The sequence below is a fragment of the Balaenoptera ricei genome, chromosome 16 (assembly GCF_028023285.1).
Source record: "Balaenoptera ricei isolate mBalRic1 chromosome 16, mBalRic1.hap2, whole genome shotgun sequence".
NCBI classification, from domain to species: Eukaryota; Metazoa; Chordata; class Mammalia; order Artiodactyla; family Balaenopteridae; genus Balaenoptera; species Balaenoptera ricei.
In genome coordinates, this window is record NC_082654.1 from 63,803,076 (window position 1) to 63,830,841 (window position 27,766).

The 27,766-nt window shown below is 51.0% G+C and overlaps 1 protein-coding gene across 5 annotated transcripts in view; it reads right to left on the reverse strand.

The window, feature by feature from the left end:
- Positions 1-27,766, reverse strand: part of ADAMTS14 (ADAM metallopeptidase with thrombospondin type 1 motif 14) — a 92,073-nt gene that overhangs the window by 17,764 nt on the left and 46,543 nt on the right. For all 5 annotated transcript variants that reach the window (XM_059899190.1, XM_059899192.1, XM_059899189.1 and 2 more), the window contains exons 5-13: positions 14,366-14,449; positions 13,513-13,660; positions 11,432-11,537; positions 9,570-9,713; positions 8,780-8,912; positions 7,233-7,346; positions 4,777-4,925; positions 2,663-2,838; positions 262-395 (exon numbers count right to left, since the gene is read on the reverse strand). In XM_059899190.1, coding sequence (XP_059755173.1) covers positions 262-395; positions 2,663-2,838; positions 4,777-4,925; positions 7,233-7,346; positions 8,780-8,912; positions 9,570-9,713; positions 11,432-11,537; positions 13,513-13,660; positions 14,366-14,449 — 1,188 coding nt within the window. The remainder of the gene's footprint in view (positions 1-261; positions 396-2,662; positions 2,839-4,776; positions 4,926-7,232; positions 7,347-8,779; positions 8,913-9,569; positions 9,714-11,431; positions 11,538-13,512; positions 13,661-14,365; positions 14,450-27,766) is intronic.

Consider the following 27,766-nt stretch of genomic DNA (forward strand, 5'->3'; position numbering starts at 1 on the left):
GAGAGGACCCTGGACCGAGAGGCGTTCTTGGACTCGTCGTGTGACATGGTTAAGGTCTTAGACCTGGCCACGCCTCTCCCCTCGAATGGGGCTGGGCAGTAACCCCTTTCCAGCATCCCAGGGTCATGTTGAGGACCAAGGGGTGTCATGGGTGAGGAAGGGGAGGCGAAGCCTGTCTTCCCAGGGAGCAGGAGGAGGCAGTGCAGCCCCCCAGTCTCCCGGGGCTGGCAGAGGGTGGGCGGCCAGGAGGGGGGCACCTACCACACACTCGCCGCGGGCACAGACGCTGTACGGGTCCCGGTAGCTGCAGCGAGTCCCGTCGTGGACCACCTGGTTCATGAAGACCACGTCCCCCGTGTCCTCTGACTGACAGATCAGCTCACACTTCTGGGCGTCTGTGGGGAAAGGGACCACACTGAGCCCGCTGGGCTCGGAGAAAGTGGGTTGGCCTAGACCGACATTAACGCATGGTCTGAACAGGAAGCTCCAGGGGCCAGCTCTGGGCAATGGGGGGGAGAGCTAGGTGTGGAGCTGGGCTTAAAATCCTTGCTGTGTCACTTATGAGCCATGTGACCTTGGGCAAATGATCTGACCTCTCTGAGCCTCAGTTCCTTATTTATTACGCCTGATCAGTAAAATGCCACATCACGTTGTTAAGAAACATCAAGTGATAAAATAATAATAACAATAATAATAAGCCGACACTTAATGAAAGCTTACTATGTGCCAGACTTCTAAAACCTTTATACATTCTTACTGTACAACTTTAAATGCTTTTCGTGAATTAACTTAGTTAAGCCTCTCAATACCCCCAAGGAAGTAGCATTACAGAGGAGGAAACCAAGGACCAGAGAGGTTAAGGAATTTGCTCAAGGCCATACAGCCACCCAGTAAGTGGCAGAGCCAGGATTCTAACCCAGGCAGTCTGGCTTGAGTCCTGCTCTGACCTCTACGTACACATCACCAGTCACACATATGATGGTGAATCTTACCATGCTTGTGAACATTAGAAGGCTGCATGAAAGTAAGGCAGAACAGTGGTCTGTGTTTGGGTTTACAAAATAGAGCAGCAGTGAGGGAAGGAGGGAGATCCTTTCTAGTTCTAACAATCAAATCAAGGCTATTAACGTCCCACAAAAGTAGGTTCCGGAGAACATATAAACACTTGCTGTGTTTCTTAGAAAAAGGGAGGTTGGGGCTTAGCTAACTTCCTGGAATTTGTCTAAAAGTCCTGGGAAAACCCAAAGTCCAGATGCCCCATTGGCCTTGCAGCCCTTCTCCACCACGTGTTGCAGCAGCTTGTGTGCGTCTGGATGGATGTGCAAGGCTTCCAAAGCAAAAATCTGTAAGGAACCATCTGGCTCCCTGCTCCTCATGCCTGGGCTCCCAGGATACCTGGTGACATCTTGCCCCAGCACTCAGGACTCAAGTCCAGAGCCACAACATCCAATACTACTTTGGATTTCATGCAAAGGGGGAGTCATATTCCTGGTGGGACCTGGGCCAGGGGCTAAGGGGTGGGGGGCTGCATCCCTCCCGAAGACAGGCAGGACCCTGACCAGTGCACCCCAGGCAGGTGGGTTTCTGGGCAGCCCTGGAAGCCAGCCGACAATGGCACGGGAGTGGTGAGCTCCCCAGACTAGGAGGAGTCTAAGCGGGGAGAAGACACTCCCTACAAGCATGTTCTGGAGGGGTCTGTGCACTGGCGGGCAATACACAGGCCTCCAAGGTTCCTTCCAACTTGAAGACTGTCATTCTAAATGTGAGCTGAAGATGGAGGGTCTTGCAATTGATACTCTGGAACCAGGGCTACGAAGAGGTGGCCCTGGGCTCAGGAAAGGCCATTCTGATCGGCGCCATCTGATGCCGAGGGCTACATGGTAGGGGGTAAGCATCAGGCTATGGAAGGACTATGGAGAGGCCAGCAGGGGAAAGTAGACTGAGAGGACTGTTAAAGGCCCTTCCAGCCTGAGGGCATTAATCCAGCCCTTCACTGGGTTCTCTCTGCTGCTACGAGAGCCATCACTAGAAATGCTCCAAAACAGATAGGCACTGACTTGGCCCCAAAATTCAGACCCTCCGCGTGAGTCCTGAGACCTGTGTCCAGGGTAGCCTGTAGGGGGTCAGTAGGAGGATCCCACAGACTCTCATTGGCCTGACTTTCAAATCATTTTCATTAACTACTGAAACAGTAGCACAATCAGTAAAACCTAAAAACATGGTATGTTAATAGGACAAAGCTTCTCAGGAAGCCGGTTATGCAAAGCGAGGGGCACCCGCACCTGGACCGGGCCTTCCGCACAGGTAAGGTACATGTCCGAAAGGCACCAAGCCCAACAGCCAGCACTGCTGCCAGCCGGTACCTCTGGGCCAAGTAACCCTTGCTCAAGACACTGTCCTTGCCTCTGACAGAAAACGGTCAGCATAAGCATACAAATCAAGGATGGTTGTGATGAGGATTGTGGCTCCCCCAACGCACACAGTGCAAAGGCCTGCACAAAGGCGTATGGCAAGCTTGCTGACTGCAATATCCCTTTTGGTGCCACCACTGTCCCTCCACCTTCACTGGTGGGCCAGGCATGGGAAGCCCTACCTGGGAAGACATGGACCCAGCAGATGCCCAAGGCCATGGGGTGGGCGTGGGGAGCAGGGCTCCGCTCACCGTCATCCGGCTCGTAGGGGATCCAGCTGTGCTTGGCGTTCTGGTGGACGTAATAGGAGTTGCGCTTGGCGCACTGCTGGGCCCGGAAGTCCTCGTAGGGCCCCGGACACTCCTCGCCGTTGCAGACCTGGTACTGGAACATGGGCCCCGAGCACAGGCGGCCTCCATAGGCTGGGCTGGGGCAAGCGCAGAGAGACCGTGCTGGCTGGAAAGGCTGGAGATGGGGCCAGGCTTCCCACATGGTGACCTGGGGTAGCCCAGCCTTTTAGAGTAGCATAAAAAGGGGCTCTACTAACTTATAAACTAGAGAGGAACCCCCACTGTGAGGACTGCTGAGCTCAGAGCCTTTTGGTCCCTTCAGGCATATGCCACCTATTGTGTGTGTGTGTGATGGGGGAGAGGAGAGAATGAGCAAAAGAAAGGGGGCAAAAGATGGGGGGAGGGAGAGGGAGGAAGACAGGAGGAAATGACTAACCCCCTCCAACTGGGCTAGAAGAGAAATCAATCTGATTCATCTTTGTATATTCTTCCAACCATTACACAGCTCCTGACATATGGTAGGCCCTAAGTAAATGACTCAACTGCTCCTATTTGCATCCAATTCCATTTAATATCATAATAAACTAAGGAGTGGTAAAAGAGACTTGGATTTGGAGTAAGAAGACCTGGCTAAATCTAACCCCAAGTCTTGCTGTGCCTTAATTTCTGCTTTAAAGGACGGACCATAACGCCTCTTATTTTACCTACCTCCTGGTGTGTCTGTGAAGAATAAATTTTAAAACGGTATTTAAATCTGTACTCTCTTCCCCATTAAATTAAAAGCGTTCGGTGAGATTATGGATACAATGTACCCAAGTGAACAAGGTTACTGGAACTCTGCTCAGAGGTGCTGGGAGGATTACGTGGGTTTATGCATGGAAGTGCTTAGCACCCCACCTGGCACAGAGAAAGTGCTCCATACACTGGAGTAATTATAACAGCAGCTGTCTATTAATCTGTGCTGGGCATGGTGTTGAGAGTGCACAGATTATACTTCATTTAAGCCTCATTAAAAAAAAATAGTTATTATCATAGACAAGTTCAATAAATGGGAGCTTTGATCAAGGGGATAACTATCTGTCATGACTGGCAGGTGGTTTATCCAGAGTGGGCATCACCGTGCCTTTCTTTAACCTGGCTTTCATACCCCCAACAGGTTGAAGTTACAAGGCTGTTCATTTTGGCTCATATTTGTAAAGGGTCAGTCACAGGAATAGGCTGCTCCAGGGGGCACTGAGCGTCCCATCCCTGGAGGTACACAGCAGAGTATGAAGGACCACTCCTGAGGATGCTGGAGGGAGGGTGACCACCACCAAGCCGCTGTGATCCTAGGACCCTGCCGTTCTGAGGTCCCCATCGCATCACTCAGCACTGTGAGGGGTGGGACCGGCCCTGCCCCACAGAGGTTCACAATCACTGAACGTGGAGACAGCTGACCCACACGGCCGGCCCCAGCCAGCCCCCATCCCTCATGAAGCTGCTCTAAGCAGGCTGCTTCAGCTTGGGAGACGGAGGCCATAAAAAGCTGGTGCTCAGAGGTTCCAAAACCATGGGAGGGGATCCCCACAGAGGGGGTAAATGGGAGAAATAGATTATTCCCCCAGAATGCTGACATATGGGTAGGGGGTAGTGAGGGGGGGACTTGATGTCAGAAAGAGATAAGTTAAGAAAAATTGAAGGAAGTTTTGCTTCATGTAGTAGGAAACAGACTTGGGGAATTTATCCTCCCAAGACATGGCTAGTGAACATTTAGATCAGTGTTTTCTCAAAGTTTAGCTGGAGGATCAGGGTCACAGGAGGGCTTGTTAAACTGGCCAAGCCTTGGGCCCACCCAGATTCTCCGCAGACGAGAATCTGAGAATCACTGGTTCGGACCCATTCTCAGATGTCAGTCAGACACAAAGGGAGATGTCAGACCCAGATGGAAGTGATTTGGCACCCCCAACAATTCTGGGCCGTCATCTACATACACAGCCACCTGCAGGGGACCTTCTTTCTTGTGCCCTGCCCCCCAGAGACTCCCTCTCCAACCCCCTCGGGCCCCTGCCCTGCCCACCTCAGCCAAGTGCACTCACGGGGGATTGTCACAGCTCCGGCTACGGGATCGAACCCCGCCCCCACACGACCGTGAACATGACCCGAACTTAGTCCAGGAGCTCCAGCCTCCATCCTGGCCATAAGTCTGCTCCGGCGACTTCCAGATGCAGTGACCTTTGAAGCACCACTGGGATGGAGCAGAGGGTGCGAGGTCACCCTAGGGCCACCGCTGCCTAGCCTGCCATAGAAAGTGCCCAACCGGGCACACGGCACAGCTGGCAGGCACCACGGGTGAGCCCAGAAAAAGGAACGTTAAGAGCACGAGCCTCAGGGTCACACAGAACCCCACCCCTACCGTGCGCTGAGGGACCTTCAACAAAGGGCTCCCCTTTCTAATCCTATTCCTCAACTGTACCATGGCGATAACAGCACCTGCCCACAGGGCTGCTGTGAGCATTCAATGAGATAACACCTGGCACACACAGCCCTCCAAAAACGGCAGATGGTATTATTAATGATGACAGTAACTGTGGAATTATTTGGTTTACCACCCCCAGAGAAACAAAGGGCTGATAAAGGAGAGAAGACACAATCTTCCCACACAATCTAGAGTTGATCTTGGCTCTGTACCTTGAAATCACCATCCAGGGGCCCCGGGCAGGTACGTTCATGGGAGGGAAGCCAGCCACCCGGGAGGTCCATCCATGCAGTGGAGGGAGCATATGCCTCAAGTCCAAAGGCCTGGGTTTGAATCCCAGCTCGGCCACTACTAGCTATGTGTGGTTTTGGCATAGCTTCACCTTGCTGAGCCTCAGTGTACTTGCCTGTTAAATGGGACTGTTCTAAGAACTGAAAGCAGCAACACTTACAAAGCCCTCAGCACAAGCCCAGGCACAAAGGAGGGCTCAACCAAAGTTAACCCCCTTCCCTTTTCCTGTAGGGCCATAGGTAAGAAATACAGCAAAGCTCTCTGGGTCTTTTTCAAGAGATAACTCAGTAGTTCTCAGCCTTGGAGTCACTTGGGGAACATTTAAGAACTCTGGATGCCTCAGCTTCACCCCAGACTGAGTCAGACTCTCTAGAGGTAGGGATTTTTAAAAGAAGTGGTAATTTTTAAAAGAAGCACTATACAGTTGACCATTGAACAACTCAGGGGTTAGGGGTGCCTGCCCTCTGCAGTTGAAAATCTACATATAGCTTATAGTCGGTCCTCCATATCCATGGTTCTGCATCCACAGATTCAACCAACCACAGATTGGTAGTATTGTGGTATGTTACTGTTGAAAAAAAAAATCCGCATATAAGCAGACCCATGCAGTCCTAACCTGTGTTATTCAAGGGTCAACTGAAATTTACAGGCCATAAACTTCACTCATTTCAAGTGTACAATTCAATGACTTTTCATAAATTTACAGCATTTGGCAACCATCACCACAATCCAATTTTGGAACATTTCCACCATCGTAAGAGATATCTTGTGCCCATTTGCAGTCACTCCCTGTTCTGGGGTGTGGGGGATTTTAAAGCTCCCCAGATGGTTCTAATATGCAGACAAAACTGAGAGCCACTGATTAACTCTTATGTGAAATTGTGATAGGAGAGGGCCTGGAAACTCGAACACACCTGGAGCAGGTAGACCCGAGGCTCCAGGATAATAGCCCTCCAGGTTTGGAGCCCACAGGGCCTGTACAAGACCATGGGAAGCCCCACACATCTGTGAAGGGACAGACCATTTATAGATGAGAATGGGAAGAGCAGATGAGGGCAGAGGGTGGAGGGCAGAGGACAGGCTGCTGGGGGCAGCACCCTGCTTCTTCCAAGCCCTCGCATTTGCTTTGACGTGACTCACAACTTCACAACAACCTGAGGAGTGGGAAGGATGTTTGGTCAGGGCTCAGCAGGGGTCAATGAATGGCCCAAGGTCACCACACAGAGATGGGGGGGGGCAGGGCCAGCGATAGAGCAGAGGTGGGTATCAGACCTCAGCTCAGGGCTCTCAGATCCGGGGTCCTCCTGACACCCACACACACAAGAGGGTGCAAACACACCCCAGGAAGTACATGAAAGGGCAGGTTTGGGGGGGAGGGGCAAGAAACAGCATGGTGGGCGGGGGGAGGAGGCAGAACACCTGGAATCTTCCCTTCACCCCTTCTCAGCCAATCACCCTCTGTCTGACCTCCACAAGTTCCCTAACCTGCCTGGGCTGCATTCTCCTCAAATGGCAGTAAGCATTCCTGCCGATGGGCTGGGAGACAAGGACAAACTCTGCTGCTGTAGAAGCCAAGGACTGCGGTGCCGGAGAGGAGAGGGCGTGTGTGTGAGTCCTCGCGAGGACTCCCTGCCCATCTGCCCGCACGCGAGGCTGGCTCCTGTCCTCAGCCCTCCCCCAGCCCCCCGCCACGCATTCATATCCACACTCAGCGGCGAGGCGGGTCTCCCGTGGGGCCTGCGCCCCGGGAAGGCGCTCCTGCTGCAGCCCCCGGCCCGCAGGTACCTTGCCTGGCGCGCACTCCGTCCCGTCCAGCGGGGGCCCCTTCTTGGTCTTGCAGAAGTAAGGGTTGTCAGGGTGGCTGCACCACAGCTGCTTGCAGGCCTCGAAGGTCCTGAACTGCGCGGCAAGGGCAACGGGGTCACTGGGCCGGACTAGCTCCCCAGCTCTGACGAGTTGTCCAGGGGGCAAAGGACAGCGACAGAGAGAGGGGAGGGTGTGGTGGGCATTGGGGCCAGAACACTGCGAGGGGGGCAGGAGGGGCCCGTCCAGCCAGAGCCCCACACGCACACAAGCTCGACCCCACCCCAAGCGCCACTGGCCTCGGCGACCCCTCCTCTCTCCAACAGGGCACCGAGGCGAAGGCACCAGCCACAGCCCACACGCCTCTGGTCTCCCTCCCCAGGCCTCCGTCCCTGCCTTTGCAGAGGCCACTCTGTGACTGAGCAGGGACCAGGGTTTGAGGCTCTGTGGAGGCTGGGTCCACTGATAACCCCTGATCTCTGTGCATGTGGGGGGCTTTGAGAGGGCTGCCAGTCTAGCCCAGGCCCTGCAGCACCCAGACAAGGTCAGGACTCCCACCGCCCTCTAATCTCACCCAGCCACATCAGAGGTTGGCACCCTTCTGTTTCAGACTATCCAGGAAAGCCCCAATTTCCTTTTCTCTCCTATCATCCCCTGCTGGCCAGACTAGTGTCCTACAAACACAGCATCTGGGCACTGAAATCCCATATCCCAGCTGTTTCTCCACTCCCAAAGCAGAGACCAGGTGTTCCAGTGTGGCCTGGGCAGTGGGCAAGGTGGCCACACACAGGGCCTTCTGGTCCTGCAGAGCTGAGGAGGGGGCTGCGTTCCTGGATGGGGGTGGTTTGAGGTACTCGAGGCACCAAGGCCTGACCCCTCAGAGAGCCCCCTGCCCTGGGATGTCCGCGTCTCTGAGCCTCCACCTGGGCCCTGGTTAGCAGCTGTTCAATTCTCTCCTAGGTGGCTCTAGCTGATCGCCAGGCTCCAGGCTCTCCCCTGCCCTGTCCTGCAGAGTAGGGACAGGGCTCTCTGCTCCCTTGTATCTATCTCCTCAAGTACGGGATGGGGGTGGGGGAGGGTTGGGGAAGCATGCAATTGACCCCCTGGAGAGAGGTTATATGGGGCACAGGAGAACTTTACCAGTGTGGGAAGTCTGCCCAAAACATCCTGCCAAATGCCCAAAGAGTAGACGGTGGCAAGTATTTCTCCACCAGGCCAGAGCCCAGCACCTGATCTGACACATGGGCCACCTGACGGATAAACTCCCCCAGTGACCAGCCCAGCCAGGATCCCAGCAGTGGCCCACCCTCTCTGTTCTCTCTGTTCCCATCTTTCCAGGCATTCTCCAGCTACCACACACGCTGGCCCCCCACCCCTCTGTGGGACTGGGTGGGGCGGGGATATGGCAGAAAGTGGCAGGGCCTGGGCCCTGGTCACCCTGCCTGGGCTAAGGTGCTCTGTGAATGACCAGCCTGCATCCCAGGAGGACCTGACCTGGCATCCAGCTGGCAGAGGCCGTGGGAACTCACCGCTGAGCAGGTGTGGTACCCAGTGCCGAAGTCAAAGCGGCATTGCTCGTCCATTGAGTAGTCAATGCCGGGCAGCTCCGGGGGCCGGGGCCAAGCAGGCGCAAAGGGATCATCAAGGAGGCAGTCATAGGAGCTGCCGGCAGAGGCAGGGAGGTGAGCACGGTGGGGACAGGAATGCCCAAGCTCTCCCTTCCCAGAGGAGGGGGTGTTAAGCAAGCAAGGAAGGCCTGCAGGAATCCGCCCCCGCCGCCCTGTGCCAGGAGCTGTGTTGTCCAGGGAGGACGGGCTGCCCTGCCCTCCCCTCGCTTCCACCCACGACCACGTCTGGGCACTCCAGGGCAAGGGCACCCAGGACTGCGGTCAGGCACTCGGCTTGTGGCTTCCTTACGGGGCCTGTTTTGCCCGCATTACAGAGACACATCATGGCCCAGATTAAGGGTTGGTTTGTGGACAATTTGAGGGCTCACTGCACTGAGAGAAGAAGACGAGTCAGCCCGCCGTGCAGGACGTACACTGGGCGCCGGCCGGCTGCTCCATGAGGTTAGTGACAGTATCTCTGCCGGCAGCCGTCCCACCCAAATCCACTCTGTGCCCATTCTCGGCCTTGAGCTCCTGAGTCTAATGCTCATCCTGGGCCTCCACGTCCCCGGAGCCCCAGGAACTGACCAGCAAACCCAGAATTGAGCATGTGTCAGGAGTAGGATGGTCTTAGGAGGGGAGATGACTTGGGGGAGACGGAGTGGCAGGCCGCTTGCTCCCCATCCCGGCCCAGAGGGTGGAGGTGACCTACGGGAGGTAGCGGCTGAGTTCCAGCTTGCTGCAGTGGGACCAGTGGAAGCGGTGGAAGGCAGCCTGCACCAGGGGCGCCATGACGCTGCCCAGGCTGGTCTCATCCGCGCAGCCGTTCCCCTGACCATCGTGCTCCATGCCGAGCCTAGAGGGTGGGGGAGGACAGAGGGGAGCCCTCAGTCGTGCCCAGGGAGCCCACCCCTGGGAAGATGAGCAGGTGGGCCTGAGACCCTGCCCTGACCAGGCTTCAGACTGTGACTTTTGGCCTCAGTTTCCCCACCATGCAGTGGAGAGGGCCACCCCTCTGGATGGAAGCTGAGACCCCGCCTGGCCCCCCAATGGGGCTGGACTCATTCTGCCCTCCTGCCCCCTCCTCAAACCCTACCCACGTCCTCACAGTTTCCGAGGTCAGCTCCAGCCCCACTCTGGCCCCAGGACACCTTTCCTGGCCGCCCTACCTGTGCGCTGCCCTCCCACAGCAGGGAACGCCTGTACCACCGTTAACAACTCACACGCCATGCACTGTCTTCCCTCCAGACCCAAGGTCTCACGTGCAAGGACCAGTTTCATTCTGTTCAGTTCAATCTCCCTTACTGCGCCCTCCCTGGGTGCCAGCCTCTTTAGCTTCTCCTAGACCCTGCGGTACCCAGCACAGAGCTTTTTGTGTGGTACCTACCTGCCATGATGATAGTTTAAATGTAAAAGTTTGCTCTATATTTATAGTTAGTATTTAACACCAAAGCCCAAAGGTTCTAAATTCTTAAACACTCCCAGGTGTCTGCATCTGGCCTTGACCACTAGAGAGACACATGGGCCTCTAAGCTTGACCTTGTCTCTCCATAGGGAGGGGCTCTGTGAGTGAAAAGTGGACACGCCCTGCCCCCCACATACAGGAAGACAAACTCCTAGCTCCAGAATATGTGGAAGCTTTGCTGCCAGGGCAGGAAGGGCCCTCAGAGGTTTCCCTGGTGTCAGCCTCCGTGTTGCAGATGAGGAAACGGAGGCCCCAGAGAGGAGGTGCTACCCACCCAGTGAGGGGCAAGGCTGGGATGAAATCGCAGGGGCAGGCAGATGCAGAGAGGGGCATGGCCAACCACGGATGGCAGGCTCGCCCTCGGGACTGGCCCACTGCTCTCCTTCCCATGTCCTTCCAGCTGCAGAAAACAGTCCTCACTCTGCGTGTGGGCTGGGGGCGGGCAAGCTGGGGGCGGGTCCTGTAGCTCTGCCCTTGTGGACAGACAAGGCCAGGAGACGTGACTGTGACAGGTCTATGTCACCACCAGACACCGGATGGTGGATTATTTGTTTTCTCCCAGCACGTAGCTTCTTGCGTGCTTTTCTGTCCCATTCTCCACTGCAGCCCCGTTTCTAGAACAGGGTCTGGCACACCGCAGGTGCCCAAGAAATACTGGTTGAATGAATGAATGAACATGCTCTCAACCAAATCCGGGCCCGAGGATCACACAAGCCCGCCACCCGCTTGGCCCGAGGCCTGGGTCTAAGTGCCCCTGTTTATGATGGACTCAGGCCAGGGCTCCATCGCAGAGCACTGGGAGGGCCCTGAGGTGTGGCTGAGATGGAGGAATAGAGGCCACCCAGAGAGCAGAGCACTGCCTATGAGGCGACACTGCTACTGACCTGCCAAAGGCAGGGCCACATCTGGCCTCCCAAGGCCCTGGATTTGGGGCTGGGCCCAAGGCAGGCCCAGAATTGCTGTCTGGGCCCCAGGGCTCCCTCCCCGTCGGGGCAGCTCCTCTGGCATCTCCTTGGACACTGGGAAGGGAGTCCAAACTGGGCGAAGCCTCCCACACCCGCAGACCTCCTCAGAGCTCAAGGCACAGCTCGCCCCTCGGTGCCACTTACACGTGGCCGGTCTCGTGGGCCACCACGAAGGCCGAGGAGAAGCCATCTTCGTGGTTAAGGGCACAGCTTCTCAGGGGGTGGCACATTCCAGTAACAGGCGCGTACCCTGCCAGGGAGAGGGAGAGAGGGCAGAGAGAGAGGTCACGTGCAGGTGAGGTAGGACTCGACGAGGCCTGTGCCGAGCCAGCCACCGCAGGGACGTCCGGACCTGGTCACCACCGGAGGGTCCCTGGAGGAAGAAGGATCCTTCCAACGCGCCCCCCATGTGTATGCACCCGCGGTACAGCTCCTGGGCTAAGCTGCCCTCACATCCTAAGGCTTGCCGCCCTCCCTCCTGGCCTGCAGCTCTCTGTGCCTGTCGGCCCCGAGCCTGCATATGGCCGACTTCCGAGCTGCATCCCGCCAGATAGTCAGTCCGCTGGTGAGTCAACAAACAAGCTCCAAATGTGTCTACGTGGGGTAGCAGCTGGCACCGTGTTAGAGACTACGGGGAAAACAGGAATCAGGCGCGAGACCGCAGCCCCCCAGCACACCCACACACTGGAGGGGCAGATGGCTTAGCAGGGAGACTAGGGGTCACGAGGTCAGGTGACCTCGTGCTGTGCTGTGCCAGAGTTCAAGGAGCACAGAGGGGTGTGCAGGGTGGCTGGAAGGGAATGGCTCTGACCGAGGGGTTGAGCGGGACCAGGGAATGACTTATGGGGGCCTAGAGCTGGGCCTGGAGCACAGGTAAGAGACTCTGGGGAGGTGGGGGGTGGGCAGGTGGAGGGGAGGGCACGGGCAAGGTGCAGACACAGCTGCGCAGGCCTCAGGAGCCGCGGGCAGTGCAGGGGGCTGGCGCGTGGCACTGAGTGAGCAGCTTTGTGTGCGAGGCCCGTGATCTACAGGGGCTGCTTCCCCGCCTCCCCAGGGCCTGTAATCAGCTGGGAGGGCAGCCTGGGCTGGGGAAGACATCTGAGGAGGGGGAGATGGTAGAGAGCACTCCCTGCCTCGGGCTTTCAGCCAACCATGACCAGATAGCTATTCCCTGTCTTCGGAATTGCTGAAATCCTCTCTTATTTGAGATGGTTTTGGGGGTGTAACGAGAAGCTGTGGTGAGAAGGCTTCTTGGGTCCCGATTGTCCTGGAGGTCTGGATGTGCTCTACAGGGCATGCAAGTACACACGTGTACGTGTGTCTGTGTGTCTGTACATGTGTGTCTGTGCATGAGTATGCATGTGTCTGTACACGTGTGTGTCTGTATGTGTGTATGTGTGTAAATCTGTTTGTGTGTGTACAAGCCTGCCTTTGGGGCTTCAGGGATTCAGACAAGCAGTCCTTTTGGTAGAGGCCGACTCTCTTTTAGCATCAAACCAGAAAACACTACAAAGCCCTCAACTTGGAGCCTGGAGATCCAGTCTGAGTTTCAGCTTTGTCTCCTCTCTGCTGTGAGGCCTAGGCAAGCCTCGTTGCCACTCTGTGCCTCGGTTTCCCCATACAGAAACCTGGGGGTGATCAAAGCTTCCTGTGTCTGCAGAGCGCTTTCAGCCATCCTCTGTCACAGACACTGGATGCATCCCTCAGCCCTTTTAGCAGCCCGGGAATGGAGGAAGGCAAATACTACTGTTTCTCCCATTCCACAGTTGGGAGAATCTCAGGAGATGAATGAGTTTGGATCACTAGGCTGGAGAGGCATGGATCTGCGGGTAGAGCAGGGCCTTCCTTTCTGAAGTCCACACCAGCCCCGCCCTAGGTGCCCCACGGCCTGCAGTGAGGACAGAAGGATACAATGTGGGCAGAAGCATCTTGAAGATCACTGAGGTCTTCGAGCAGCCAGGCTCCGGGATGGTGATCACAGGGCCTAGGGCCTGACTCACAGCGACCTGCAGGCTCAACCAAGGCAGCAGGGACCAGAGCGGGGCCCCTTCACTTCCCCTGGCCCCCGAGAAACCATTCCAAAGCCGCCTACCTGTCTGGCCAGGTCCTGTCTCCAAAGTCCCAAGGATCTTTTTGTTGCCAGAAGACCTGGCCCCAGAGACAGCCTTGGCCTCCGCCCTGCAGCTGCACACACCTGGCCACGGCAAATACAGTACCTTGCGTACCTGAGGGCCCAAAGTCCTGCCGGGTGAGGAAGACGACGTGGTCGTGGTGCTCCGCGTGGCCGGGGTCCTGGCGCTGCTGAGAGTGTGCCCAGCGACACACCTGCTCCAGGCTGCGAGAAGGGTTCCCGCGCTCAATCAGGCTCAGGGACTGGGGGGCCAGACAGCAGAGTGCCGGTCGGAACCCACGGACTGCAGCAGGCACCCAGCGCTGTGCTCCCAGCAGCAGGGGACACCGAGGCCCGCAGGACGGCAGGGCCTACCCCAAGGTCACCGCTGTCCCGGCTCTAGCTGCCACCGGCACACAGCCCCGTTCCGTTTTAGGGAACACTCCTGTGCCAAGCCCTGTGCTGGGGCACCTGTCTGCTGAGAACTCACATTATTGCTAATTCCTCAAGTAACCCACAGGCAGGTGCTGTGCTGAGCATCTCCTCTATGCATTCATTGTCATTAATCTCCACAACAGCCCCCGGAGGAGAGTTCTGTTTTTACTCCCGTATGGGGGAAAACAAGCAACAGAGCCCAGAACTCCCGGCCACAACCCTAGCAGGACTTGTCTCGGTCGCTGCCCCCCCTCTAAGCCCCACTTTCCCCACCGATTCATGGAGCAGGACCTCCAGCTGTAGGGGCTGAGGACTGTCCATTTACCTGATTGGAGGGAATTCATAAGTCCCCGCTTACCAACCCCAGATGCCTCTGCCACTGAAACCTCAATTCTAATGGTTTTGGGGTTCTAGTTTTGGAAACAAAATGTTTCCTAGATGCTGTTATCCCTCCCCGATACCTTAGCTGGTCTGATGCTCTGGCCCCCCACCCCTTCTCCCTCCAAACACTGCCTGTTGACACGGGGGTTTACCTGTCGGTAGCCAACCATGATCAAGCGGACAAGGGCGATGTTTATGTGGACCCCCAGGGACTCATCGTGGTAAATCTCATCTACCTTCAAGAAGAGAAGAGCGTGTGGTGTTAGGGGAAGCAAGAGTTCATTAAAGGCCCACTGCATGCCAGGTATCTGACACCTTATCAGACTTCATCCTCACCACGGCCTTCTCTGGCAGGCATTCCTATCCTCAGATGAAGAAACTGAGGCAGAGGGAGGCGAGATGACTTGCCCAAGGACACACAGCTAACAAGCTGCACAACTGGTTTTCAAATCCTGGCCCACCAAATTCCAACACTGAGCTCTTTCCACGAAGCCAAAGCATGCGGGGACCTGGTCTCAAACCCAACAACTCGGATGGAATCTTGTCTTTTTATATCTCTGAAGAGTCCTTCCAGAAATGTCACCCAGCTCAGGTCACTCATCCTCACAGCCCTGTGTACCTTTCCAATTGCCTCTGGAACCATCCGTCTGCTCTGCAGTGCCTGGGCACTCCTCCAGGGCAAATCCAGGAGGAAAGTGGCTCTAGGGCCTCGGACCAGCAGCACCACCATCACCTGGAGCTCGTTAAAAATGCAGAGTCTTGGGCCCGCCTCCTGAGTCAGAGTCTGAGTTAGAACAGGATCCCCAGTGATTCTCAGGCACGGTCAAGTTCAAGGAGAGGAGCAGTGCATTGGATTATTCCCTTCTCCCACAGGCTCAGGGACCTTTGGGGCAGTCATGGCACAGTTCATCGAAGAACACAGCCCCCAGCCACTCCCCTGTTCAGGAAGTCCCGGAACTGTGTCCATAACAGATGGACACCGCCTCTGCCTGCCCACCCCCAAGGACAGGCAGTTCACCCGCTCCTGAAGACGCCTATCTCCTGAGTGGTCCCACTGGACAAGTTCATCTTTTTTTGTTTTAAATAACTTTTATTCCTGGATATAAAATATTTCACTCTAAAAACTCTGAAAAATACCCCAAAAAAGTAAAAGAAAAATGTCAGAGGTGATCAAGATGGCGGAATAGTAAGACGTGAAGCTCACCTCCTCCCACAAATACATCAAAAATACATCTACATGTGGAATGATTCTCATAGAATATCTACTGAACGCCGGCAGAAGAGCTCAGAGCTCTGAAAGGGCAAGAAAATCTCCATATAACTGGGTAGGACAAAAGAAAAAAGGCAAGTGAAAAAGGAATCAGAACAGGACCTGTGCCCCTGGGAGGGAGCTGTCAAAGAGGAAATGTTCCTGCACCCTGGGGAGTCCCCTCACTGGTGGGGAGATCAGCAGGGACAGAGGGGGGCTTCAGAGCCTCGGAGGAGAACTCAGCAACGGGTCTGCAGCAGCTAGAATGCAGAGAAACCTGCACAGATGGTCAGTGCCATCGCTCTGCACTCCCCAGCCTGAGACACGTGGCCACCAGTGTGGACGGGGGCTGGGTGTGGAAGCTTGGGCTTCAGAGATCAGACCGGGGAGAGGACTGGGGTGGGCTGCGTGGAAACACCCTGAGGGGCTGGAGTCTGGTGTGACCACAACTGGGGGTGTACACAGAGGAAGCCTGGGCCGCCTTAGAGGCCAAGCACCACTGCGTGGGTGGTGTGTGCGGGCAGGGGCAGGACCTGCTATTCCAGCCTTTTTCCCTGTGTGAGCTCTCAGGCAGCAGGGCACTGCCTACACGGGATCCAGGAGCGGTCGCGAGCTGCCTCTGCTCCCACGGCGTGCTCCAAGGGTGTGCGTGAGCTGCCACCGCTGCCAAGAACCCCACGACTAGGCACCAGCCGCTGCATCGGCACACCCTATATCAAGGGGATAACGGCCAGCACACGCTGAGGAAAGAGGCGACATGCATCCGTACTAAAAACAGCCCTCGCACCAAAAATATTAAACCCACACAAGCTACACAGGGACACTCCCACATATAAATAGCCCTCCAAGACCACAGTAGATAATTGTTTCTCCTAAACTCACAGAATTAAGAGAAATATAAGTAAAATGAAGAAGCAGAGGAACCACTCCCAGTTGAAAGACCAAGGGAATTCCCCTGAAAGAACAAACAATGAAACAGACCTCTTCACTCTAATAGACACCGATTTCAAACAGAAGATAATGAAAATACTGAAGGAATTAAGAAAGGCTGTCTACAGAAATGCAGAGTACTGTAAAAAGGAACTAGAAACTATAAAGGGGAACCAAGAAAAATTAGAAAACTCATTTGCCAAGACGAAAAGGCAACTAAAGGCAATAAATAGCAGAATAAATTACGCAGAAGAATGAATAAGTGCCCTGGAAGATAGAACAATGGAAATCACCCAATCAGGATAGCAGACAGAAAGTCAAATGAAAAAAAATGAAAGCAATATAAGATAATATATTATATGGGATAATATATTATAGGATAATATAAAGTGTGCCAATCCACCTATGGGATAATATAAAGTGTGCCAATGGGATGATATAAAGTGTGCCTATGGGATAATATAAAGGAATTATATAAAGTGTGCCAATCTACGCATATGGCATATGCGATAATATCCTATGGGATAATATCATATCCTATGGGATATTATAAAGTGTGCCAATCTATGCATAATAGGGATTCCAGAAGGGGAAGAAAGACAAAAGGGGATCGAAAATGTATTTGAAGAAGTTATGACTGAAAACTTCCCAAACTTAAAGAAGGAAACAGATATCCAGGTACAGGAAGCACAGAGGGTTCCCAACTAGATAAACCCAAACACACGTACACCAAGACATATTATAATAAAAATGACAAAAGTTAAAGAGAGGGTTCTAAAGGCAGCAAGAGAAAAACAAAGAGTTAATTATAAGGGAACCCCCATAAGGGTATCAGCTGATTTCTCTACAGAAACATTGCAGGCCAGAAAAGAGTGGCAAGATATATTCAAAGTCCTGAACGGGAAAAATCTGCAACCTAGGATACTCTAACCAGCAAGATTATCATTTAGAATAGAAGGAGAGAGAAAGTATTTCTCAGACAAGCAAAAACTAAAAGAATACAGAAATATAAAACCTATCCTGAAGGAAATGTTGAAAGGTCATCTCTAAATAGAAAAGAAGTAAGAATATATAGGAAAGAGAAAATCACAATTGGAAAGCAAATCACCTAAATAAGCCAGTCCACAGATTAAAAAAAAAATCAAAAAATTTCTGTGAAAGTGATAACCACAATGAACAGCAAAAGGATGAACACAAAGATGTAAAAGGACATCAAAATCATAAAGAGCAGGGAAGGAGAGTAGGAAAATGTAGATTTTTTTTTCATTTCCTAGAATGTGTTTGAGTCTATACGATTACCAGTCTAAGGCAAGTAGAAACAGGATGGGGTTAACATACTTGAAAAATAGGGTAACCACAAATCAAAAACATACAAGAGATTCACAAAAACCAAAAAGAAGAGAACATAAGCATAACACAAAAGAAAATCATCCAACAACAAAAGGAAAAACAAAAAGAAAAAGAAAGGGACAGAGAAGAAATATATAATCAACAGGAAAACAAGGTTAAAATGGCAATAAATACATATCTATTAATAAGTACCTTAAATGTCAATGGACTAAATGCTCCAATCAAAAGACACAGAGTGGCAGATTGGATAAAAAAAAACAAAAAAAACAAGAGCCTACAATATGTTACCTACAAAAGACCCACTTTAGGGCAAAAGACACACATAGATTGAAAGTGAGGGGATGGAAAAAGATATTTCATGCAAACAGAAATGAAGAGAAAGTGGGGGTCACAGTACTCATATCAGACAAAATAGACTTTAAAACACAGGCCATAAAGAAAGGTAAAGAAGGATACTATATAATGATAAAAGGATTAATACAAGAAGAGGATTTTACACTTGTCAGCATTAATGCACCTAATGTAGGAGCACCCAAATAAATAAAACAAATACTAATAGACATAAAGGGAGAAACTGACAAGAATGCAATAATAGTAGGAGACTTTAACACCACACTCACATCAATGGACAGATCTTCTAGACAATCTATAAGGCAACAGAGATCCTAAATGATACAACAGAACAGTTAAGACTTAATTGATATTTTCAGGACATTACATCCAAAATAACCAGAATACACATTCTTTTCAAGTGCACATGGAACATTCTCTAGGATTGACCATATACTAGGGCATAAAACAAGCCTCAACAAATTTAAGAATATGGAAATTATCTCAAGCATCTTTTCTGACCACAACAGCATGAAACTAGAAATCAACTACAAAAAAAGAAATGAGAAAAAAACAATTACACGGAAACTAAACAACATGCTACTAAAAAACCAATGGGTCAACGATGAAATCAAAGAGGAAATTAAAAAACACCTTGAGACAAATGACAATGAAAACACAACCATGCAAAATCTATGGGATGCTGCAAAAGTAGTTCTTAGAGGGAAGTTCATAGCGATACAGGCCTTCCTCAAAAAACAAGAAAAATCTCAAATAAACAACCTAACCTACCACTTAAAAGAATTAGAACGAGGGCTTCCCTGGTGGCGCAGTAGTTAAGAATCCGCCTGCCAATGCAGGGGACACGGGTTCAAGCCCTGGTCTGGGAAGGTCCCACATGCCACGGAGCAAATAAGCCAGGGCACCACGACTACTGAGCCTGCGCTCTAGAGCCCGCGAGCCACAACTACTGAAGCCCACGTACCTAGAGCCCATGCTCCACAGCAAGAGAAGCCACCGTAATGAGAAGCCTGAGCACCGAAACGAAGAGTAGACCCCGCTCACCGCAACTACAGAAAGCCCACGCACAGCAACAAAGACCCAACTCAGCCAAAAATAAATAAATTTATAAACAAACAAAAAAAGAATTAGAAGGATAAGAACAAACAAAACCTAAAGTCAGCAGAAGGAAGGAAATAATAAAGATCAGAGGGGAAAAAAATAAAATAGATTTAAAAAACAATAGAGGGACTTCCCTGGTGGCGCAGTGGTTAAGACTCCGCGCTCCCAATGCAGGGGGTCCAGGTTCGATCCCTGGTCAGGAAACTAGATCTCACACGCATGCCCCAACTAAGCAGCCCACGAGCCGCAACTAAGGAGCCTGCGAGCCACAACTAAGGAACCCACCTGCTGCAACTAAGACGCAGCACAAGTAAATAAATAAATAAATAAATAAATAATTTTTTTTTAAATAGAAAAAATCAATAAAGTCAAGAGCTGGTTCTTTGAAAGGGTAAAGAAGACTGACAAACCTCTGGCCAGGTTCACCAAGAAGAAAAGAGAGAGAATCCAAATAAATAAAATAAGAAATGAAAAAGGAGACATAACAATGAGTACCACAGAAATACAAAAAACCATAAGGGAATACTACAAAAATTTATATGCCAACAAATTTGACAACCTAGAAGAAATGGACAAGGATCTAGAAACATACAGCCCACCAAAACTGAATCAAGAAGAAACAGATAATTTGAACAGACCAATCACTAGAGCTGAAATAGAATCTGTAATTTAAAAACTCCCTACAAATAAAAGTCCAGGACTAGATGGCTTCATAGGCGAATTCTTCCAAACATACAAAAAAGAATTTATACTGATCCTTCTCAAACTCTTCCAAAAAATTGAAGAGGAGGGAACACTCCCAAAGACATTCTATGAAGCCACCATCACCCTGATACCAAAACCAGACAAAGACACCACCAAAAAAGAAAATTACAGGCCAATATTGTTGGTGAATATAGATGCAAAAAGTCTCAACAAAATATTAGCAAACTGAATCCAACAACACATAAAAATAATCACACACCACGACCAAGTGTGATTCATCCCAAGTTCACAAGGATGGTTCAACATATGCAAATCAGTCAATGTGATACGTCACATAAACAAAAGAAAAGACAAAAACCACATGATCATCTCAATAGATGAAGAAAAAGCATTTGACAAAATTCAACATCCATTTATGATAAAAATTCTTACCAAAGTGGTTACAGACGGAACATATCTCAACATAATAAAAGCTATTTGTGACAAACCCACAGCCAATATAATACTCAATGGTGACAAGCTGATAGCCTTCCCACTAAAATCTGGAACAAGACAAGGATGCCCACTCTCACCTCTTCTATTCAACATAGTATTGGAAATCCTAGCCACAGCAATCAGACAAGAAAAAGAAATAAAAGGTATCCAAATTGGAAGGGAAGAGGTAAAATTGTCATTATAGGCAGATGACGTGATTCTATATATAGACAACCCTAAAGACTCCACACAAAAACTACTAGAACTGATAAATGAATTCAGCAAGGTAGCAGGATACAAGATTAACATACAGAAATTGGTTCCATTTCTTTACACTAACAATGAAATATCAGAAAAGGAATGTAAAAAAAACAATACCTTTCAAAATCACAACCCCCAAAATAAAATACTTAGGAATAAACCTGACCAAGGAGGTGAAAGACTTATATGCTGACAACTATAAATCATTAATAAAGGAAACTGAAGATGATTCAAAGAAACGGAAAGACATCCATGCTCTTGTATAAGAAGAATTAATATTGTTAAAATGGCCATACTACCCAAAGCAATCTACAGATTTTTAATGCAATCTCTATCAAATTACACATGACATTTTTCACAGAACTAGAACAAATAATCTTAAAACTTATATGGAACCATAAAAGACCCAAAATTGCCAAAGCAATCCTGGAGAAAAAGAACAAAGCAGAAGGCATAACCCTCCCAGACTCCAGACAATACTACAAAGCTACAGTAATCAAAACAGCATGGTATTGGCACAAAAACAGACATATGGATCAGTGGAACAGAACAGAGAACCCAGAAATAAACCCACACACCTATGGTCAATTAATCTTCAACAAAGGAGGCCAGAATATACAATGGGAAAAAGAGTCTCTTCAGCAAGTGGAGTTGGGAAAGCTGGACAGCTGCATGTAAATCAATGAAGTTAGAATACACCCTCACACCATACCCAAAAATAAACTCAAAATGGCTCAAAGATTTAAACATAAGACATGACGCCATAAAACTCCTAGAAGAGATCCTAGGCAAAACATTCTCTAACATAAATCATAGCAATGTTTCCTTAGGTCAGTCTCCCAAGGCAATACAAATAAAAACAAAAATAAACAAATGGGACCTAGTCATACTTAAAGCTTTTGCACAGCAAAGGAAACCATAAAAAAATGAAAGACAACCTACAGAATGGGAGAAAATATTTGCAAACAATATGACCGACAGGGCTTAATTTCCAAAATACACAAACAGCTCATACAACTCAACAACAAAAAAACAACCAACCCAATAGAAATATGGGCAGAAGACCTAAATAGACATTTCTCCAAAGAAGAAATACAAATAGCCTATAGGCACATGAAAACATGCTCAACATAGCTAATTATTAGAGAAATGCAATTCAAAACTACAATGAGGTACCACTTCACACCAGTCAGAATGGCCATCATTAAAAAGTCTAGAAACAATAAATGTTGGAGAGAGTGTGGAGAAAAGGGAACCCTCCTACACTGTTGGTAGGAATGTAAGTTGGTGCAGCCACTGTGGAAAACAGTATGGAGGTTCCTCAGAAAACTAAAAATAGAATTACACATGATCCAGCAATCTCACTCCTTGGCATATATCCAGACAAAACTCTAATCCAAAAAGATACATGCACCCTTATGTTCACAGAGGCACTATTCACAATAGCCAAGATGTGGAAACAACTAAATGTCCATCGACACATGAATGGATAAAGAAGATGTGGTACATATATACAATGGAATACTACTCAGCTATAAAAAAGAACAAAATAATGCCATTTGCAGCAACATGAATGCAACTAGAGATTACCATACTAAGTGAGGTACGTCAGAAAGAGAAAGACAAATATCATATGATATCACTTATATATGGAATCTAAAATACGACACAAATGAACCTATCTACAAAACAGAAACAGACTCACAGATACAGAGAACAGACTTGTAGTTGCCAAGGGGGAGGGGGTTGGGGGAGGGATGAACTGGGAGGTTGGTGTTAGCAGATGTAAGCTATTATAATATGGAATGGATAAACAACAAGGTCCTACTGCATAGCACAGAGAACTATACTGAGTATCCTATGAGAAACCATAATAGGAAAGAATATTAAAAATGAATGTATATATGTATAACTGAATCACTTTGCTGAACAGCAGAAATTAACACAACATTGTAAATCAACTACACTTCAATTAAAAAAAAAAAGCTCCCAAGTTATGAAAAGAAAAAAGAAAAAAAAGTTGTCTCCTATTATATATTAGTCAGATATATAATAACCATGGTTAACACAGCTTCCTGCCGTGTACGTGTGTGTGTGTGTGTGTGTGTGTGTGTGTGTGATTTTACAAAATTGGAATCATGCTGAATATACTGTTTGTATTTTTCTTATTTCCTGAAACATCATTCTGTGGATTTAAAAGCATCACCTCTAATGTCTACACGTGATGGGCCGTCACTTACATAACTACTCCCCTAGGAGAAGTGACTTGTCCAGGAGGAGAAATGACGTGGTCAGCAAGTCAGTGTCAGTACACAGCAGTGTAGCTGCCAGGAGCCAGAGTCCTGGGTTCAAACCCCAGCATTGCCTCTTAAGAGCTGGGTGGCTTGGGGCACAACAGGTAACTCCTCAGAACCTCTGTTTCTGTAGACTGGGGATCATAATGGCTGTCGTGGGGCTGGCACGTGGATTCTCATGCCAACTCAACATCTGGGGATTATGAGTGAGCCCCACAGGCAGAGAGGCCCACGGTCACGGTCAGTGATGGAGGCAGAAGTGGAACCAGCCTCTAACTCCTGCCCACATGGCTTCCCGGGAGCGGGGATGCAGATTCATGCATGACCCTGTTCTCACCATTTTACCTCTCCAAGCCCTTCAGCTCATGAGCAAAAGAACCAGCCTACAACCCACAAAGGGACTGCTGTCTACCCGATGGAGAGGGACAGTGTGGCCAACCCTACATATGAGAGTCCCATGGGGAGGGGAAGGCCAGCAGGGGGACCGGAGGTCTGCTCCTGTGCTGACGCACCCCTCCTGGGACACAAGAACAGAGCCCCAGCCTACTCTCCCACACCTGGCAGTGGCCCCAACCCGTGAGCGTGCAAACTCCAGAGCAGCCAGCACCAGGCTTCCCCCAAGGGCTTGCCTGGCACCCATGTCTGACCCCAACTGAGACCAGAGGCCAGTGCCTGCTGGGGGACAGCAGGCCCCACAAACCCCATCACACATAACCGTGCAAAGTCCGATGGGTGGGGGCACCTCCCTCCACCCTCCTCCCCTCTCCTGCAGGAGCAAAGACATCATGGGAGCAAAGTGGCCAAATGCATAAATAGATGATGTCCTTCTCCACCCGCCTGCCCCGACTCATCCTAGGAGAACACGCACACATTTTCTCCCTCACAGAATTCCAACCTGAGTACTCTTTGCTGACCCACTGAAACGACACTTGATCTGCAGTAGGATGACTCAAATAAGCCCAACATCTCAGCCCCTCCAACACCAGGACATGGCCTTCCTTCTACACAAGGGTGTGGCCAGTGTCTCAGACCTCCCTGATGGTGCCCTATAAGAGTGCAGACCAAGGATGGGGTCACAAGCAACGCATGCTCCACACAGCCACATCTGTGCACCTTGTATACATGTGTAAACCCACCAGTGACCCCAGGGCAGGGGAAGGGAGTGGTCACTGGGTACACGGGTGGGGCGTCTGCAGGGCCTCTGGCCATCTAGAGTACCCAGGCCATGGCCTTCCTGCCCTCCTCTCTCTCCAAAGTGGACCAGGCAGATTGCTGCCAGAATCCTGCCGCAATACTCATTTCTGTCCCACACTCCGCAGGCCAAACCCACTCTTCAAGGGCTGCAGTGACCCCTGCTCCACACTGCATCTCCAGGCCGGGACACTGGGAGGTCCTCACAGAACTGGAAAGGGGGCTGCTGCTCTCTGAGCAGGAGGAAGAATCAGAGCCTGAGTGTCCAATACAGGTAGGGGGTTGAGTGGGGCCTCCTGACACCAACTCCCACTCCCAGGTAACAGGCCTAAACGCAAATACTGAGCAAGCAGAAAGGGACATACCATCTGGAGAGACCACTCAGTGCTCTGAAATAATCTGGACACCAAAGGCTTCCGGTCACTGGTGTATCAATCTCTGTGGCGCAGACCCCTTGTGCCCCACCCCAGGGGTCAGGGGAGAGGAAGAGGGTGCTTGTGGGAAGGAGGGTCAGGCAGGTCTTACTGGAGGAGCCAGAATGATCCTTGACTGAGAAGGTCATTGACCCTTTGGAGATGGGCAGAGGCTTGATGCAGGAGAGAGGAACGCGGGAACCATGTGGAGCCACCAAGACAGCCCCAAGGTCACTGGCAATCAAGGTAACTGAGGCCAATCCCCATGTGATGGGGAGTTTCTTCCCAGCCCATGCCCGCACACCTCCAGCAACAGGGCACTCTCGGCCATTAGAAAGCTCTCTGTGCCATGGGCCCCATTCGGCCTTCCTGCCCACCTCCTCCACTGGCCTCAAGTCTCCCTCTTGAAGTTTCATTGAGCGCATCGGCTCCATTCCTGGAGACAGATGGTCACCACTGACTCCCAGGGACTTCTCTCTAAGCTCACATCAGTCAAAGAGAACGTCTTACAGGCAGCAAGACAGAAGACAGATCACTCACCAAGGAAGGACCATTGCGTTGGGAGAAGGTTTTCAACAGTAACAAGGGAGACCCTGAAGTAACACCATCAAAGCACCATGACAAAGAAACCATCAACCTAGAATCCTGGACCCAGCAAACCATCTTTTAAGAACCATAATGGAATAAAGACATTATCGAGTGAAAGAAAACTGCGACAGGCACACGGACCCACTAAAGGATCTGCAGGTAAAGAAGATGGAAGGCAGCCTAAATACGAGAATGGATGAATAGTTTTGAGGCTGTGATAGGAGCAGGGTTCCACAATGAGACAGTCTGGTCTCTTCTTATATTAAATAAGGATAATGAAAATGAAGTAGTTAAATTTTCTCCCATATTCCGCCCCCGCAAAAGTAGGGTTGGCCCTGCCACTCCAGGGGTCTGGTCTGTCTCTGGGGCCCTGGCTCATCTGTACACACCCCTATTAGCCCTTGAGTGGGGACCTCAGTGGCTTTGATTCAGCTGGAGCTACCCTGACACTCTGCACAGGCCAAGGAGGGGGCTGGACAGGGCTGCCGTGTCCAACAGAACCACAGAGGCCGTGGGCACATGGGTTCCACCCACAGCCCTGAACTGGTGCCCCAGCAAGGAGATGAGGCTGCCTGAGAGACCCAGGACCCCAGCCCTCTGGAATAAACACAGAGCTGCTCCCTGACAGGCTCCAGCCTGGCTGTGCACTCAAAGCCTGGCTCTGTCAGCCTCTGCCCCCCACGGCTGTCACCCAAATGCCAGAGGTGAGGCCAGCTCGCCAGCTCAGGGGAGATCAAGAATCACTTCCCATGGTTGTGGGCAAAAGCATGATTGCTGCAAGACATACCCACGGGGCAGAAAAGAACACTGTGTCTGGTCTCCCTACTCTCCCAACCTCAGCCAAGTTCAAGATCAAGACCCCCCAACCCAGGTTAGAGTTCCACATAACATATTGGCCTGGGATGGCTCTTGGATGTGTATCAGAAAAACAAGCACAGGTCAGGACTCCCTCTGGCCAAGGGGAGACAAAACAGCAGAAGCGAGAGGATGGCTAGAGAGCACAAATGTTGGAGGGTGACTGCTAGTCACTGAACACCTACAATGTACCAGGCACTGTGCTGAGGGCTTTGATGCAACCTCACGCAACCTTATGGAGGCAGGACCTATTCCTGTTTCATATGTGAGAAATCTGAGGCTCAGAGAGGTTAAGTAACTTGCGCAAGGCTACCCAGCTGGAAAGTGGGAGGGCTGGGATTTGAACTCAGATCTCTGTGAGTCTTAGCCACTACACACAGCTGCTCTCCAGAACCAGCTTCTGTGGCAGGCTGGCTGGGGTGGGCTTTCTCTGGCCTGGAAGAGAAGATGAGGGGAGTGGGATTCCATGTCCAGTGAACAGCAACTCGGCCAGTTAGGGATTGTTATAAGAACGCTTTCCCTCTTCTCCTGTAACCCTGTGTGGCCAGGCCTCCCGGGGGCCTTGTGGTCAAGCCCAGGGAGCAGGAAGAAGGGAAGGGGGGTCTACTGGGGTGGGAGCTCTGAATCTGTTCTCCTGCCCAAAGGAGGGTCAGACCCTGGGCACCTGCAGCAGCAATGCCCAGGCTTCAGCCCACGGCTGGCAGGGGAGAGCTAGGCCCCGGGGAGCCCATGCAAGGGCAGCTGGCAGCCTTCCTTTCTGGACCAAGCCAAGATGGGCTTCTCCTTCTTGCTTCCAGCAGAGAATGGTCCCCCACCAACCCCAAGTTCCCTCACTCCCTAGGGAATGTTGCTTCTGAGGGGCTACGGAGCAGAATGTCCAGCCGGGTTCAGCAGGGCTCCACAGGGAGGGGCAGTGCGGAGAAAGCCAGACCCTGGGGTCTTAAGCCCGCCCCTCACTCAAACAGGAGAGGGTACTCACTGCCACCTAAGGGCTGGCACAGCCCACACCTCCCAGCAGCACCTCACAGAATCCTCCCAGCAACCTGCTCGCAAGGAAGTCATTGCCCTTCCTTCCTTTTTAATCAATATACTTTCAATTTTAGCTTTAGATTTTCAGAAAAGCAGCAAGGATAATACAGAGGTCCCTGTTACTAATATCTGCCATTACCATGGTACATTTGTCACAATGCATGAACCAATACGGACACATTAGTACTTACTAAAGTCCATATTTTTTCAGATTTCCCTAATGTAGGGGTATTGTCCCATTTTTTGGCTACAGGATCGTATCTGGGTCAGCACATTACATTTAGTTATCCTATCTCCTTCGACTGCTCCAGGCTGTTTATCCTCTCTGATGGCCCTCAGACTTTCCTGGGTTTTGATGACCTAAACAGTTTCGAGGAATACTGGTTAAGTATTCTGCAGGCCGTCCTTCAATTTGGGTATGTCTGTTGTTTTCCTCATGGTTAGACTGAGGTTATGGGTTTAGGGAGGAAGAACACAGAGGTGAGCGCCTTCATCACATCATGTCAAGAGTGCGTGCTGTGGGACTTCCCTGGCGGTCCAGGGGTTAAGACTCCGCGCTTCCACTGCAGGGGGTGCGGGTTCGACCCCTGGTCAGGGAACTAAGATTCCGCATGCCATGTGGCGTGGCCAAAAAAAACAAAAATAAAAGGAGTGCATGCTACCAACATCACATCACTGGTGATGTTGACCTTGATCACCTGCAAGAGAGGCTGCCTGCCAGTTTCCTCCCCCCGCCACCCGGCCCTGGCTTCCATGCTCTGC